Source organism: Leopardus geoffroyi, chromosome X (genome assembly GCF_018350155.1).
Source record: "Leopardus geoffroyi isolate Oge1 chromosome X, O.geoffroyi_Oge1_pat1.0, whole genome shotgun sequence".
In the NCBI taxonomy this organism is placed as follows: domain Eukaryota; kingdom Metazoa; phylum Chordata; class Mammalia; order Carnivora; family Felidae; genus Leopardus; species Leopardus geoffroyi.
In genome coordinates, this window is record NC_059343.1 from 47836385 (window position 1) to 47852360 (window position 15976).

Below are 15976 nucleotides of genomic sequence, written 5' to 3' on the forward strand. Positions count from 1 at the left end.
ACTGGGACCTCATCAAAATAAAATGCTTCTGCACAGTTAAGAAAACAATCAGCAAAACTGAAAGGCAACCAACGGGAGAAGATATTTGCAAATGACATATCATAAAGGGTTAGTATCCAAAATCTATAAAGAACTTCTCAAACTCAACACCCAAAAAGCAAATAATCCAGTGAAGAAATGGGGAAAAGACATGAATAGACACTTCTCCAAAGAGGACATCCAGATGGCCAACTGACACATGAAAAAATGCTCAACTTCACTCATCATCAGGGAAATACAAATCAAAACCACCATGAGATATCACCTCACACCTGTCAGAGTTGCTAACATTAACAACTCAGGCAAAAACAGATGTTGGCGAGGATGTGGAGAAAGAGGATCTCTTTGCACTGCTGGTGGGAATGCAAACTGGTGCAGCCACTCTGGAAAACAGTATGGAGGTTCCTCAAAAAATTAAAAATAGAACTACCCTATGACTCAGTAATTGCACTACTAGGTATTTATACAAGGGATACAGGTATGCTCTTTCCAAGGGGCACATGCACCCCAATGTTTATAGTAGCACTATTAATAATAGCCAAAGTATGGAAAGAGCCCAAATGTCCATTGATGGATGAATGGATAAAGAAGATGTGGTATATATATACAATGGAGTATTACTTGTCAATCAAAAAGAATGAAATCTTGCCATTTGCAAGTACGTGGATGGGACTAGAGGGTATTATGCTAAGCAAAGTTAGTCAGCAAAAGACAAATATCATATGACTTCACTCATATGAGTACTTTGAAACACAGAACAGATGAACACAAGGGAAGGGAAGGAAAAATGATATAAAAACATGGAGGGGGATGAAACCTAAGTGACTCTTAAATATGGAGAACAAACAGAGGGTTACTGGAGGGGTTGTGGGAAGGGGGATGGGCTAAATGGGTAAAGGGCATTAAGGAATCTATCCCTGAAATCATTTTTGCAGTATATGCTAACTAACTTGGATGTAAATTTAAAAATAAATAAAGAAAATAAAAATAAAGAAAATAAAAACATAAAAGTAACAACACAGATAGATTAAAGGTAATGGTATGGAGAAAAGATATACTATGCTAATACTAATCATAAGAAATCTTGAGCAGCTATACTAATTTCAGACAAAATAGACTTTAGAACAAGTAAATTATCAGGGATAACGAGATGCTTTGTATAAGAACAAAAAGCAAATTTCTCTGACAGATAACACACTTATTTCTCTATGTCTTGGTAAGTATTCCATAATCTGCATGGAGGACAAGATCTATCCTACTGTAAAGTGTTTCAAGGAAGCAAAAATATTTCTTGTGGCCTTTCAAAAATACTTTCTATGGTCTCTTCTTCTCCATGAAGTGGAATGAAGAAAAAGATCACCCATTTTGTGTAAGTTGGAGATGCTGGCAACAGGGAAGACCAGATCAACAAGGCTTATTAGAAGGAAGGTATCTACCATCATTATTTTTATAATTTGGTCAGTTAATAAACAATGACTGCTTTTAAACTGAAAAAAACTTGTATAATTATAATTATACAATGACTCTCAAAGAGGACATGACAATCTTTAGTGTGTAATGCACATAACAATAGGACATCAAAAAAACATGAGGAAAAAACTTATAGAACTGCAAAAGAAATAGTTGAAACCACTATTATAGTTAGAGACTTCAGCTCCCCTTTATCATAAATGGACAGATCCACCGGGCAGAAAATCAGTAAGGACATACTAAAGAGTACCCTCAATCAATTGGGTCTAATTGACATCTACACAATACTTCATCCTAAAACAGTACAATTCACATCCATCTCAAACTCACATGGAACATTTGCCAAGATAGACTGCATTGTAGGCCATAAAACACACCTTAACAAATTTAAAAGAGTATATAAATCATACAATATATGCTCTCAGATCAAATGGAATTAAACGGATTCTCAGGAAAGGTCATCGTCCTCTATGTCTCAGTCCTCTGAATGAAAATAGGAATATGGTGCTGAGCTCCCTATTCCAGAATGTGTGACCTATACCCCGAGCTCATCCTGTGGGAAGAAAGACTCTGATCCACTTAAAAGCATCCAAGGCATCTTATATCAGTTTAAGATGTAGAGAAAGGTAGGTCACAAATGGTATTTCCTGTGGTCTCTGAAATCCATAACTATATAAAATTTGAAGGCATAATATTTAACACCTCCAAAATATGGGTTTGAATCCCTGGTTCATCAGTGACTAACTGTGCAACCTTAAGCAAGTCACTCTACCTCTCTGAGCTTCAGTGTTGTCAACTATAAAATGCATACAATATCAGTACCTTTTTCATTGTGTTGCTATGAGGATTAAATGAACTGATGCATCTAAGTATTTAGCACAGTGCCTGGAACATAACAAGTGCCCTATAATGGTACCTAATATTAGAACCTACATTTCCTATTTCATGAACCTCCTATGTGCCTGGTCCTATGCTAGGTATTGTCATGGAGAAGGAGCCAAAAGAAGAAGCATTATAAGCCCTGTTTTCAGAGGGCTCAATACCTGTATGGAAGATGAAAATATTCTATATACGACAGTCAGCACACAATCTGGGACAGGGAATATCTGGGACTAGGGGCATGGGTCAGAGTAAGCAATCAAGGAAAGGCTGCCCAGAGGGGCAACTGAAGGAACAGTGAAGATATGAATAAGTAAAGGGAAGTGGGAAGGTCTGTTATCTAAAGGGCACAACAAGAGCAAAGTTGTGGAGAAAAAAAATGGAATCTGGATTATCTGGAGGATAATGATAAGATCAGCCTGGAAGAAATGGAGGATGAGGTAAAAGAACAGATTACATAGGGCAAAACCAAAGCATGCAAAGTCACTGAAAGGAAGTGATAAAGACCTAGAATCATAAAGCTCCTAAGCTTTACAGTCCTGGAATCACTGAATCTTGGGTCATGGGATCCAGGAACCATAGAATACACAGGATCCTAGCACCCTGAAAGCATACAGTTTGAACCTTCTAGGCCACCACTGTCTACTAGAACTATCTTGATGACGGAAGTGTTCTAAAATTCTGAGGTGTCCAATACAATAGCGACTGCCCTCGTGTTGTTATTGAACACTTGAAATGTGGCTACTGCAAATAAAGAAACAAAATTTAACTTTTTAAATTTTAACTAACTTATACTTAGTTTTTTTTAAGTTTATTTATTTTGAGATAGAGAGAGAGAGACTGTAGGCAGGGGAGAGGCAGAGAGAGAGGGAGAGAGAGAACCCTAAGCAGGCTCTGTGCTGTCAGTGTGCAGGCCAATGCAGGGCTCAATCCCACAAACTGTGAGATCATGACCTGAGGGGAAATAAAGAGTCAGATGCTTAACTGACTGGGCCACCCAGGTTACCCTTAACTAACTTACATTTAAATAGCTACATGTGGCTAGCAGTTACCATTGGACAATCCAGTTCTAGGCTTGAACCACAGGGTCTACTATAGAATTTTGACCTGAGAATTTTAGACGTACAGAGTGCTGGAAGTCAGAGAGTCTTAAGACTATACAACACTTAGATCTTAGTACCTTGTACAGAAATAACCTTTCAGACTTGAGCAAAACCTCAAGCCTTGATCCATCTCCTTCACTTTATCCATATCCCACAGTCTAAAAAGGCCACGAATAGGATCCTTGGTGGCCTGCAAGCCAATGACTACTTCAGCATCACCATCTTTTCTGAAATGGTTAGTGTCTGGAAATCTGGAGGCTCCATCCAGGCCACCATCCAGAATGTCCACAGTGCCAAGGACTAACTGGATCACATGGAAGGTGATGGTTGTGTTAAACTTACCCACTCAAATGGAGGGGTTGTGGTAATGTGGGGAATTCTTGAAATGCTTCCTTCATCCCCTCATCCATCTCACCTCTCACAATACCTGAAATATCACTATTATATTTTATACAAATATGTTACTTCATCCTTCTGTGTTCCTTTTCCTAGTATAAAAAGCAAGGCTCTATATATTTTAGGGCACATTCCTCTTTGGCCATGAGTTTCTTCCTCTTTAAAGCACATACTCAGAAGAATTTGGCCAACACTTTTATAAATCAATAATCTACATATTCATTTCAAAGCATTTGGTCAAGCTGCTTCCCTGATTCTTGCTTTTGATCAATCATCTCTCAGAAAATTACTGAAGTCTCCCCCACCTACCCCTCTTGTCAACTCAGCCCTTTCTTCCTTTCTTCCCCTGTAGCATAGAGGTGGGGTTGCTCTTCTTGGGGAGATTCCAGTCTAACTAGAGAATTATATACCTCCATAGGAAACAGGCAAATCATAATCTGAGACAAAGAGCGATAAAAGCCAAGGACATGTGGGCCCCACTGCCATATCTCAGGGAGCCTGAGAGAAGATAGGGAAGGATAGCAACAGAAACAGTCTGAGAAAAAAAATGAGGAGAAATGACTGAGCCTGAGAGGTTAGTGGTGCCCAGTGTGTTTGCAATGGGGATAAAAATAACTAGAAAAGATGGTATCACAGTCTGCTTCCCAACGAGGGACCAACATCAGTGCAGCTCTGCTGGAAGTTGCTTCAGTGCTAAACCATAGCAACAAAGAGGCTTGGTGGGGCCCCAATGTGGGGAGAAATCTCTCTCATCGTCTTCCTGATAGATGAGGAGCCAATGTGATGACCCCCAGTGTGATCCTTTCCAACATCTGTCAGGCGCCGGGCCACAGGATGTCCCTTTTCAATTTGGCCTTTGAGGATAAGGTGACTTCCCCCTGCTGTGTTACCTATCCCTGGAGAATTGGGGAGCAGCTCAGTGCATATACAAGAACACTGATGCAGCCTTACAGCTGGAGGGCCTCTATGAGGAGATCTCCATGCCTTTTCTGGTAGACATGCATCTGGACTACCTGGACAGCTTCGTTGAGGCCTCCCCTTGGGCCCTTTTCCCCAATTACTTTGGTGGCTCAGGGTTGGTGGTGACAGGACAGATTCAAGCAGGCAAGTGGTAACTGGGCATCCATCTGGCAGCCCATGGCCTCAAGAGTCAGCTTCTTATGGCCTGCCACAGTGAGGTGGCCACCAACAGCAGCAAGAAGAAATTTGGTTTCTCAGAGGAGCCAGTCTACAATGTAGCCCACTTCACCTGCGGTCTCTCGGCCAACCTCACCATTGGAGAGTTGCTGGAGGCACACTTCCAAGCCCATGACACCTGCACTCACCACCTTCTGGGAGCCAAAGTCCTCAATCTGTCCCTTGAATACAACTTTGTCACTCTTCTGACTTCACTGGTCATGGTGTAGTCCAAGGAGGCAAATGAGAAGGCCAGGGTACAGACTTGCACCACAGCTGGACCAGGCACCATTATGCCCTCATCCACCAGCAGGTATGGCCTGGGGACAGGCATAGCCCAGCCAGCCTCGCACCCAAGGTCTCTCCCAAATCAAGCCTTGTGAAACTAAGATTCTGCTTATTCTCAACTATTCCTGCCTCTACAACAATTATGCCCAGTTACAAGGAGTGGGAGCCATTGGTTCAGAGCACCACTACCCTGTCCAGTACACCCAAATCCCCCAAATCCAGCACAACAGGATTCTGGCACCTTGGTTCAGCTAACTCTCAGAAGAAAAACTGCTGCTGTTGTGTCCTCAAATTATGGTGCCCTATTGCTTCTGAAGCCCAGTGTACCATCACACCAGAATCCTGGTACCCTATTACCCATGAATCCCAAGACAAAAGTCCCACATATAAATCCTGGCACCCTATCCCAGCACAAAGCTGACACTATGAAACATGTTATTCTACTGCACTATAAACCTGGTGCTCCATCACAACCCAAACTGGTTACTTCATCACACCCCAAACCTAGGGTACTCATATCGCAGTCACCCAAAATCTTGCCACAGCACAAGCCTGGAGTCTCAACACTTCAGATACCCAAATTACTACTACTCATTAGACCAAAGTTTACTTCTTACAAGACCCCACACAACCTGCCACACCCTAAACTCAGGATCCTCTTACCTAAGACCCTTAAAATCCCATCACCTCTTAAACGAGTACCCCATCTCCCCCAAATTACCCAAGCTTATCATTTTCCAAACTTAGGACCCCAATCTCCAATAAACCCCAAACTCCATTATCCTCCAGACCTGCCAGACATAGGCACCACCTCCTCAGAATCCAAGCACATTCACAAGCACAACCTCAAGTCCCACAAGTCCCAGCAGTACCATGACCACATCTGTCCTTGGAGAACCCCGCCCTATTCCCTTTAACCCCACCCTGCCCTCTCTGCTGCCCCCAGAAGGTTCTGGCATCAGCAAGACCTGCTGCTGGGGCCCCAAAGCACCAGGCAAATTCTGGGAATATCTGTGTCAGAAGCCCCGACAATTATCCTACCCAGGAGCTCCAGGCGTATGCCAGAGGGCAGCTTTCCAAACCTGCCAGTCTTGTTATCTTCTAGCACCTTCCCTGAAGTGGTCAGCCTACTCCATCTCCCTGAGGAGCTAGAGCTGCTGTCCGAGGCAATGTTTGTGGAGTCTTTGAACCCACTGGTTTTCTATACATTCCTCACTCCTGACAAAGATGGTGAGAGCCATGAGCAAGAAGTCAAGCCATGAACGGGAGGTATGAATGGAGAGCAGCAGGAACTGGGAGTGTACAAGTCTTGTACAGATTCTAGTGATAGTACATTTGCCTGCTTGCTTGCTTTGAGACTTTGAGACTTTGAGACTCTTAACCTATCTGGGCCTCAGTGCATAAGCACGGAATTAGAGGTTCTGAGAGAAGAGTGATGCTAAGACTGGGAAGGCTAAACAGAAATGAACTGGACAAGCTGCAGCTTTGACATTTGCTTTGTTGAACAAGAGAATTGCTCATGCTTCCCAAGCAGGGAAGGGATACAAGTTTATAAATGGAAGCATCACTGGGAAAGACAGTTCTGAATAGTTCTTTTGTGCTCTGTAAACAGCTCTGCTTAAGGAGAAAGGTATAAAAAATTGGAAAAGATAATAAGAACTGTCTTTAAATTTCCCAAAGACTGTGAAATAATAACAGCTAACATTTTTTAACTCTTCCTATGTTCAGGTACTGCTCTACATATTGTATTTGTACTCTGTTATTTAATCTTCACACACACAAAAACTACCTGTTAATATCTGCATTTTACTCATGGAGAAACTGAAACACAGAGAGGTGAAGTAACTTGTTTCATGTCACACAATGAATAAGAGATTTGAACCTACATAATCTGGTCCCAGACTGAATGTGCTCCACCACTCCACTAATTATTCTTCCTTCCTAAGAGGAGTGACATTTCCTGGGTGAACTTATAGGGCAGAATTAGAACAAGTTGGTGGTGGCAGTAAGTCACAGAGATACAAATTTGGGCATGAGATCCTTGACATGCCCCTCCTGCTCACTATCCATCAATATCTCATCCATCTTCAATTTTTGACAATGTTACCTCTGACATACTTGCCAAATGAACCCACTTATCACCACCCTAACTGTCACTGTCTTAGGGAAGACTACCATTGTGTCTCCCTTAGAAAACCATTCCAGCCTCCTCACTGGTCTCACTTCTTCTTCTCTTAGATTTTCTTTGCTATTCTCCCCCCAACAGCAAAGGGATAACTTAAAAACAAAGATTACTTCATGTCCCTTTCTTACTTAATCCCTGTCAGGGGTTTTCTGTAACACCTACAATGAAGCCCAAAGTCCTCTTTATAGCCTATACGGCCCTGTGTGATCTGCCTTCTATCCCATACTTCTCACTTTCTCCCACTCACTCTCTGAACTCTAGCCCCACTGGCTTCCTTTCTGTTCATCTAATGGGCCCTGCCTCACTTCTATCTCCACTCAGGGACCTCTTTGAAGCTGTTCCCTCTGTTTTGATAATTGCCCTGATCTACCTTGCTCTGCTCCCTGCCTGCCATCCTCAGCTCAAATGTCCTTCCCACCCTCCCCTCCAACTACCCCAGACTTCATCAAATATTTATAATTCCCTCAGTCACTTTATTATTTTTCCTTTTATCACTTATCACCATGGGTAATTATACTTTCATTCATGTCTATCTCCTCGACTAAAATATAAGCTTCACCAGGCAGAAATCATGACTGTCTATTTTTATCCCTATATCTCTGATACTTAAAGAGTGCCTGAATTAATGAGTGAATGAATGATGAATGCATAAATGCTATGAGGAAGAATTTTGAACATAATTGAGCTTGAAATATTAAAATGTTGTGGAGAGAGCATAATAGTCCAGTCATGGCAATGTACAGGTCAAATTGGGAAACCAATGAGGACTCTCCCAATAAGGAGGAAGGTATGCCCTTTGGTGGGGCCAGGGTATATTTTCCCTGGGAATGTGAAGGATTTCCCTCATTTCTTTTGTGCTTGGTAGGAAATCCACTTTAAGATGACAATTCTGAGGAGATCCTAGGAGGAGCTGGAGGCAGCACAAAATCTCAGAGAAGTTCTGTGGGGCTAGCAAAAAGTGAAAAAAAGTTTCTTTGACAAAAATCCCTAAGCTTTCATTTCCATTCAGTTAAAATTCTCACAGGCGTTGTGTGAGCCCAGAGAAGGAAAAGTGTATTAGTTTTCCATTGCTGCATAACAAATTACCACAAATTTAATACCTTAAAACAACACCATTAATTATCCCACAGTTCTGTAGGTCAGAAGTCTAGGCACAAGCTAGTTAGGTTCTCTGCTCAGGATTTCCAAAGACTGAAATCAAAGTGTCTTCCAGAGTTCTTGTCCTCTTCCATGTTCATTCAGGTTATTGGCAGAATTCAATTATTTGTGTTTGTAGGACTAAGATCCCTGTTTCCTTGCTGACTGTTGGCTGGCAGTCACTCTCAGCTTCTAGAGGCCACCTGGGCCATTTTCATGTCCTAGAGTTTTTCTGCATTCCTTGTCATGTGGCCCTTTCCATTTTCAAAGACAGCCATGGAGAAGATCCATCGTGTCAAGTCCTTCTCATACTTCAAATCTCTCTGACTTCTCTGTCTCTGACCTCTAGACCCAAATTTAAAGGGCTAATGTGAGGGTTGCCTGGGAGTCTCAGTTGGTTAAGCGTCTGACTTCAGCTCAGGTCATGATCCTACAGTTCATGAGTTGGAGACCTGCATTGAGTTCTGACACCTTGGAGACTGGAGCCTCCTTCAGATTCTGTGTCTTCCTGTCTCTCTGCCTCTCCCTGACTTGTTTCTCTCTATATATGTCTTTCTGTCTCAAAAATAAATATTAAAAAATAAATAAAGGGCTAATGTGAGTAGCCAAGGAGTCAGGCCCACGTGGATAATCTTATTTTAAGATCAAGTGCATCACAAAACATAACTTACTATGGGAGTGATATCATATCACAGTTCTGGGGATTTTACAGGGTGTGTACACTGGGGAATCTTGGGGACCATCTTAGAATTCTACTTACCACAGACAGAGAACAAAGAGAAAATAGAATTGGAACAAACCTGGAAGGAAAACTAGAAATTGATCCTTGTAAGCTAAGGGAAAGTATAACATTCCAGGTGGCAGGAAAAACAGAGGGAAATGGTCACTAGCAAGAGACAGCAGGGCATTCATAAGAATAGTCAGTTCAGTTGGACTGGAGCATAAAGAGAAGACTAAAGAACTAGGTATGGACTAGATTTCAGAAAAGACTTAAATGCTGAGCTCAGAAATTTGGCTCTTCTCTGGAAGGAATTGACCAGAGTTCCTTGGAATATGATCAATCTCTTACCAACATAGTCCCCCTATCCTTTGCAGGCGTGCTACCTTCTCATCCTCAGGTATTCCAGCCACCCTCACTGTTCTGAGTAGTGGACAGCTTGAACACTGGGACTGGGGGCTGGACACTCTGAGAAAATAGATATGGTCTCCTACCTTCCCTTCCTTTCCTCTCCCCTCTCCTTCCCTCCCATTCCTTCTAGGGCATAACTTCAGAGTTGTATCTCCTGCCTTGCCGTGGATGGGGACCTTCACTTTGTGATCCACATCCCACACTCAGAGGAGAGGATCTGCCACTGGATAGGCTCCCAGGGGACCTGCTACAGCTCACAGACAATCTAAAGGAAGATGAGACCCCCCAAGGACTCCACCCCATATAACACCACAGCAGGATATACTCATATCAATACCCTCAGACATTTGTGTCCTAATTCTAGTGAGCACATAGCAGTGCAGCTCACTAACACACAAGTACACATTCAGACACATGAAAACACACATGAATACATGCTAACAGCAAGACATTCACAGATACACACACAGGCATATAATAAACTCATATAAATACACACCTAGGCACACATATTTTAACACTCTCCATAACTACACACAGTAACATACAAATATGTACCCAGATACACAACACATGCCCAGATATACACAATGACACACATACCAACACAGTCAGACATACATACACTGATACTCATTCATCTTAATACCCAGGAATTCAACATACACTGGCACACATACTCTACTACTCTAGACATACAAAATACACCAATGAAGGTCCCTAACTTTAAACCTAAAGGAACTAGAAAAGAGCAGCAAGTAATGCCCAAAGCCAGCAGAAGAAGGGAAATAATAAAGATTAGAGAAGAAATAAACAATATAGAAACAAAAAAACCCCAGTAGAAGAGATCAATAGAACTAGAGGGTTGATGGGGGGTTGAAGGGAGGGGAGGGTGGGTGATGGGCCTTGAGGAGGGTATCTGTTGGGATGAGCACTGGGTGTTGTATGGAAACCAAGTTGACAATAAATTTCGTATTAAAAAAAACCTAAAACCTGGTTTTTAGAAAGGATAAATAAAATTGATAAGCTCTAACCAAACTTCTCAAAAGGAAAAGAGAGAGGACACAGAGAGATAAAATAATGAATGAAAGAGGAGAGATCATAAATAATATCACAGAAATACAAACAATAATAAGAGAATACTATGAAAAATAATATGCCAAAGACTGGACAATATGGAAGAAATGGACAAATTCCTAGACATTCACACACTATCAAAACTCAAACAGGAAGAAATAAAAAATTTTGAACAGGCACAAAACTAGCAAAAAAATTGAATCAGCGATCAAAAATCTCCCAACAAATAAGAGTCCTGGGCCAGATGGCTTCCAAGGGATACTACCAGACATTGAAAGCAGAGTTAATACCTATTCTTCTAAAACTGTTCCAAAAAAATAGAAATGGAAGGAAAGCTTCCAAACTCATTCTATGAAGCCAGCATTACCTTGATTCCAAAACCAGAAAAAGACCCCAGTGAAAAGGAGAATTACAGGCTAATATTCCTGATGAACCTGGATGCAAAAATTCACAATAAGATACTAGCAAATTGAATTCAACAATATATTAAAAGAATCATTCACCATGATCAAGTGGGATTTATTCCTGGGATGCAGGGCTGGTTCAGTATTTGCAAATTAATCAATGTGATACACCACATTAATAGAAGAAAGGATAAAACCATATGATCCTACCCATAGATGCAGAAAAAGCATTTGACAAAATGCAGCATCTTTTCTTTATAAACCCCTCAAGAAAGTAGGGATAGATACCTCAAACTCATGAAGTCATATATGAAAGTCCCACAGCTAATATCATCCTGAGTGAGGAAAAACTGAGAGCTTTCCCCCTAAGGTCAGGACCACAACAGAGGTGTCCACTCTCACAACTGTTGTTCAACATAGTAGTAGAAGTCCTAGCCTCTGCAATCAGATAACAAAAAGAAATAAAAGACATAAAATTTGGCAAATAAGAAGTCAAACTTTCACTCTTTGCAGACGACATGATATGATACGTGGAAAACCTGAAAGAGTCCACCAAAAAACTGCTAAAACTAATACATGAATTCAACAAAGTTGGAGGATACAAAATCCACCTACAGAAATGGGTTGCATTTCTATACACCAATAATGAAGCAGCAAGAAGAGAGATATCTAGGAATAAACTGAACTGAGGGAAAAGATCTGTACATTGGAAACTATAGAAAGCCTATGAAAGAAATTGAAGACACAAAGAAATGGAAAAAAAAAAAAACATTTCATGCACATGGGCTGGAAGAACAAATATTGTTAAAATGTTGGTACTACCCAAAGCAATCTACACATTCAATGCAATCCCTATCAAAATAACACCAGCATTCTTCACAGAGCTAGAATAAACAATACTAAAATTTGTATGGAATAAAAAAAGACCCCGAATAGCCAAATAATGTTGAAAAAGAAAACCAAAGCGGGAGGCATCATAATCCCAAACTTTAGCCTGTATTACAAAGCTGTAATCATCAAGACAGTATGGTATTGGCACAAAAACGGACACATAGATAAATGGAATAGAATAGAGAACCCAGAAATAGACCCACAAACGTATGGCCAACTAATCTTTGACAAAGCAGGAACGAGTATCCAATGGAAAAAAGACCAGTCTCTTGGTGCTGGGACAACTGGACATAGACATGCAGAAGAATGAAACTGGCTCACTTTTTTATACCATACACAAAAATTAATTCAAAATGGATGAACGACCTAAATGTGAGACAGGAAACCATCAAAATCCTACAGGAGAAAATAGGCAGCAACCTCTTTGACCTCAACCACAGCAACTTCTTACTAGGTATGTTTCCAGAGGCAAAAGAAATAAAAGCAAAAATGAACTATTGGGACCTCATCAAGATAAAAAGCTTCTGCACAGTGAAGGAAACAATCAACAAAACTAAAAGGCAACCGATGGAGTGGGAGAAAATATTTTCAAAGGGCATAAAGGGTTACTATCCAAAATATATAAAGAACTTATCAAACTCATCATCCAAAAATCAATAATCCAGTGAAGAAATGGGCAGAAGACATGAATAGACACTTTTCCAAAGCAGACATCCAGATGGCTAACAGACACATGAAAAGATGCTCAACAGAACTCATCATCAAGGAAATACAAATGAAAACCACAATGAGATACAACCTCACAACAGTCATAATGTTAAAATTAACAACTCAGGAAAAAACAGATGTTGGCAAGGATGCAGAGAAAGGGCAACCCTTTTGCACTGTTGGTAGAAATGCAAATTTGTGCAGCCACTCTGAAAACCAGTGTGGAAGTTCCTCAAAACATTAAAAAGAACTATCCTATGACCCAGAAATTACACTACTAGGCATTTTTCCGAAGGATACAAAAATGCTGATTCAAAGGGTCACATGCACCCCAATGTTTATACCAGCGCTATCAACAATAGTCAAAGTATGGAAAGAGCCCAAATGTCCATCGACTGACGGATGGATAAAGATGTGGTATATATACACAATGGAATACTACTCAGTGATAAAAAAGAATGAAATCTTGTCATTTGCAACAATGTGGATGAAACTAGAGGGTATTATGCTAAGAGAAATAAGTCAGTCAGAGAAAGACAAGTATCATATGATTTCACTCCTATAGGTTGCTGGAGGGGAGGTTGGTGGGGATTGGCTAAATGGGTGATAGGCATTAAGGAGGGAATTTGATGGGATGAACACTGGATGTTATATGTATAATTGAGTTCTACTCTGGAAACCAATACTACACCATATGGTAACTAACTTAAATTTAAATAAATAAATTTTAAAAATATATGAATAAAATAAAATAAAATACACCAACGTATACATATACTCACCATGACACACAGACAGAAGTGACACCCCCAGATACATGTCAATATATAACAACATACAACCAGACACATACAACATAAAATACTCACCAAGATATGCAACACCAACATATCCAGAGACATGGATAAACATACAACAAAAATATATATATATACTGTAACATAGCATCTTCCCTAAATATGCAGATGCACTGATAAGCCCAGAGATATTCATATGAACTAACCAAACACACACATTTACACACTCAGAAACATACACATACATGCAAACAGACCCACTGGGGTGAGCATGTATACACATACATACATGCCCGCACACTGTACAAGTAGGAGCATCCAGATAATACCTGGTAGGAGCACTTTCCTCAGGAGCCTGCTTTCTAACCACAAATCTACACTACTTCATCTGGACCCCAGGCCCTCTCATACCTTCCTGTGCCGTGGGTAACCATGTGAATGACCATGTGAAAGCCCATGCTCCACGCACACACTCTCCTCCCTCCAGAACTGCATGTATATGGATGCCCACTTGGGGCACCACCAAGGCAAGACCACAAGGAGCAGAACCACATACTTCCATGTTTTCACTGTTACTACAGATAAACCAGGAGCCTACATTATCACCATCCTCCACAGTTCCATATCTGTGCAAGGCGAAAGTACCTTTCTCCTATCCTAGGACCAACCTGCTTTGCTGAAGAGGCCCCAGCTGGAGATCCATGTGATTGCTACAGCCTGCCTTACCCTTCACCTTAGGCCCCACCTCGAGTTCCTTGTTCTCTGGTACTGCCACAGGCACCCCAGCACCCTGCAACTACCCCACCTGGAGTTCTATGTGGTCAATGTCTCAGGCCTCAGTCCCTTGACTCATGGTCAGCTGAGTAAGTGATTCTGAGGCTGAGAGGGGTTGGGGAGCACCAGTCCTAAGAGAAGCCTTTCTAGGGTGAATGGCCAGTGAGCCCCCAGCACCCTGACCCCCAAACCACAAAGGGAATCAAATCCAAGTTCTGCCCTTGGGGAGCACCTGGTCTGGGAAGACATGGATAGTGATCATAGGGAGTTATCAGTGCTAGACAGAAAATAGTCCAGGAAGATGGAGCAACCCAGGGTGGGGAACCTCACCCAGCCTTGGAGCTCAAGAAAGATCTTTTGGAAGAGAGAGACCCACTCTGAACCTGAAAGCCTAAGTAAAATTATAGAGACAAAATTGAAGATTGGTGGAGATGAAGCTGTAGTGGTCAGAGTAGAATTCCAGGATGAGGAATTTGGCTTTATCCTAAAGACAGTGGGGATCCATGAAAGGTTACAAGAAGGGAAAAGACACTCATATCTGGGTATTACAAAGATCCCTCTGAAGGTTGCTGTAAAGAGGGATTGTAGGAAGTCAGACTATAGGTCAGGAGATGCAGAAACTGAGGCTGAGGCCCACAACAAAGACTTTGGGCAGTGATGGTGGGTTGGACAGATATTTTTACTCTAGGCCTCCCCACTCCTCTCCTCTCCTCACCTCTAATTTGCCTGTCATCTCCTCCAAGCCTGACTTCTCCCCCTTATTCTGCCATCTCACCCACCCTGGCTCTGTACTTCCATAGTATACTCTCATCCCATCTGGCTCTTCTACATTTCCCACAATGCCCACTCACTTCCTTCCTCCAGATTTTCACTGCCCCTCCTCTCTCCCACTTTTCTTTCTAGATTTCCTGCTTTAAGCTCCTCTCAGCTCTTAGTGGGAACTCAGGCCAGTACCCTGACTGGCACTCAGGGCAATTCCAGCACACAGACATCTGGCTGGTGGCAGGGCCTATGGGGCAAAGCCTGCAGAGGCACCAAGAGCCAGGTGTGCCTGTAGTTCTAGGAAGAGGTTGCTGAAGGAATCACTGAGGCTGCTGCCCTGCTGGCTGGCGAAGTGTTCTCATGTACAGCAGCTGCTGTGCTACCTTGCCTATGTACTGTGATGGCCCATGAATCCCAGTGCCAGGATACTTGAATTTGAGAGGCCCAGAGGCCAAGGCATTGGGTGGGCAAAGAGCAAGGATTTAGGGACACGGAAACACACACAGGGACACACACACTTACACATGCAGTAAGTGACACATACACAAGGACACACAAACACACACAAATATGTAGTCCTGTAGGCCTAGAGGCTTAGGTACTTCTGCTTCCTCACAGCCCAGCCTGTCTCCAGTCTCCACTCTGTTCAACCCATACTCCACAGAAGCCTTAAGAGTGACTTTTTAAAAACAAAATCTTAAATGAATTATCAATACTGCTCACAACCTTCTCTGGTTCCCATGGTGTATTTAAGGTTCTTG

General features: G+C 41.9%; 1 protein-coding gene across 1 annotated transcript; it reads left to right on the plus strand.

Annotated features, from left to right (window-relative positions):
• The first annotated feature begins 2816 nt into the window (after positions 1 to 2816).
• Positions 2817 to 15616, plus strand: ITIH6 (inter-alpha-trypsin inhibitor heavy chain family member 6). The gene is given in 16 exon segments (XM_045471151.1): positions 2817 to 2828; positions 3649 to 3820; positions 4540 to 4749; positions 4752 to 5405; positions 5408 to 5543; positions 5545 to 6044; positions 6047 to 6154; positions 6157 to 6281; positions 6284 to 6581; positions 8402 to 8504; positions 9948 to 10021; positions 10024 to 10074; positions 14164 to 14227; positions 14229 to 14542; positions 15382 to 15516; positions 15519 to 15616. Coding segments are annotated over 16 exon segments (3054 nt in total).
• Positions 15617 to 15976: the final 360 nt, after the last annotated feature.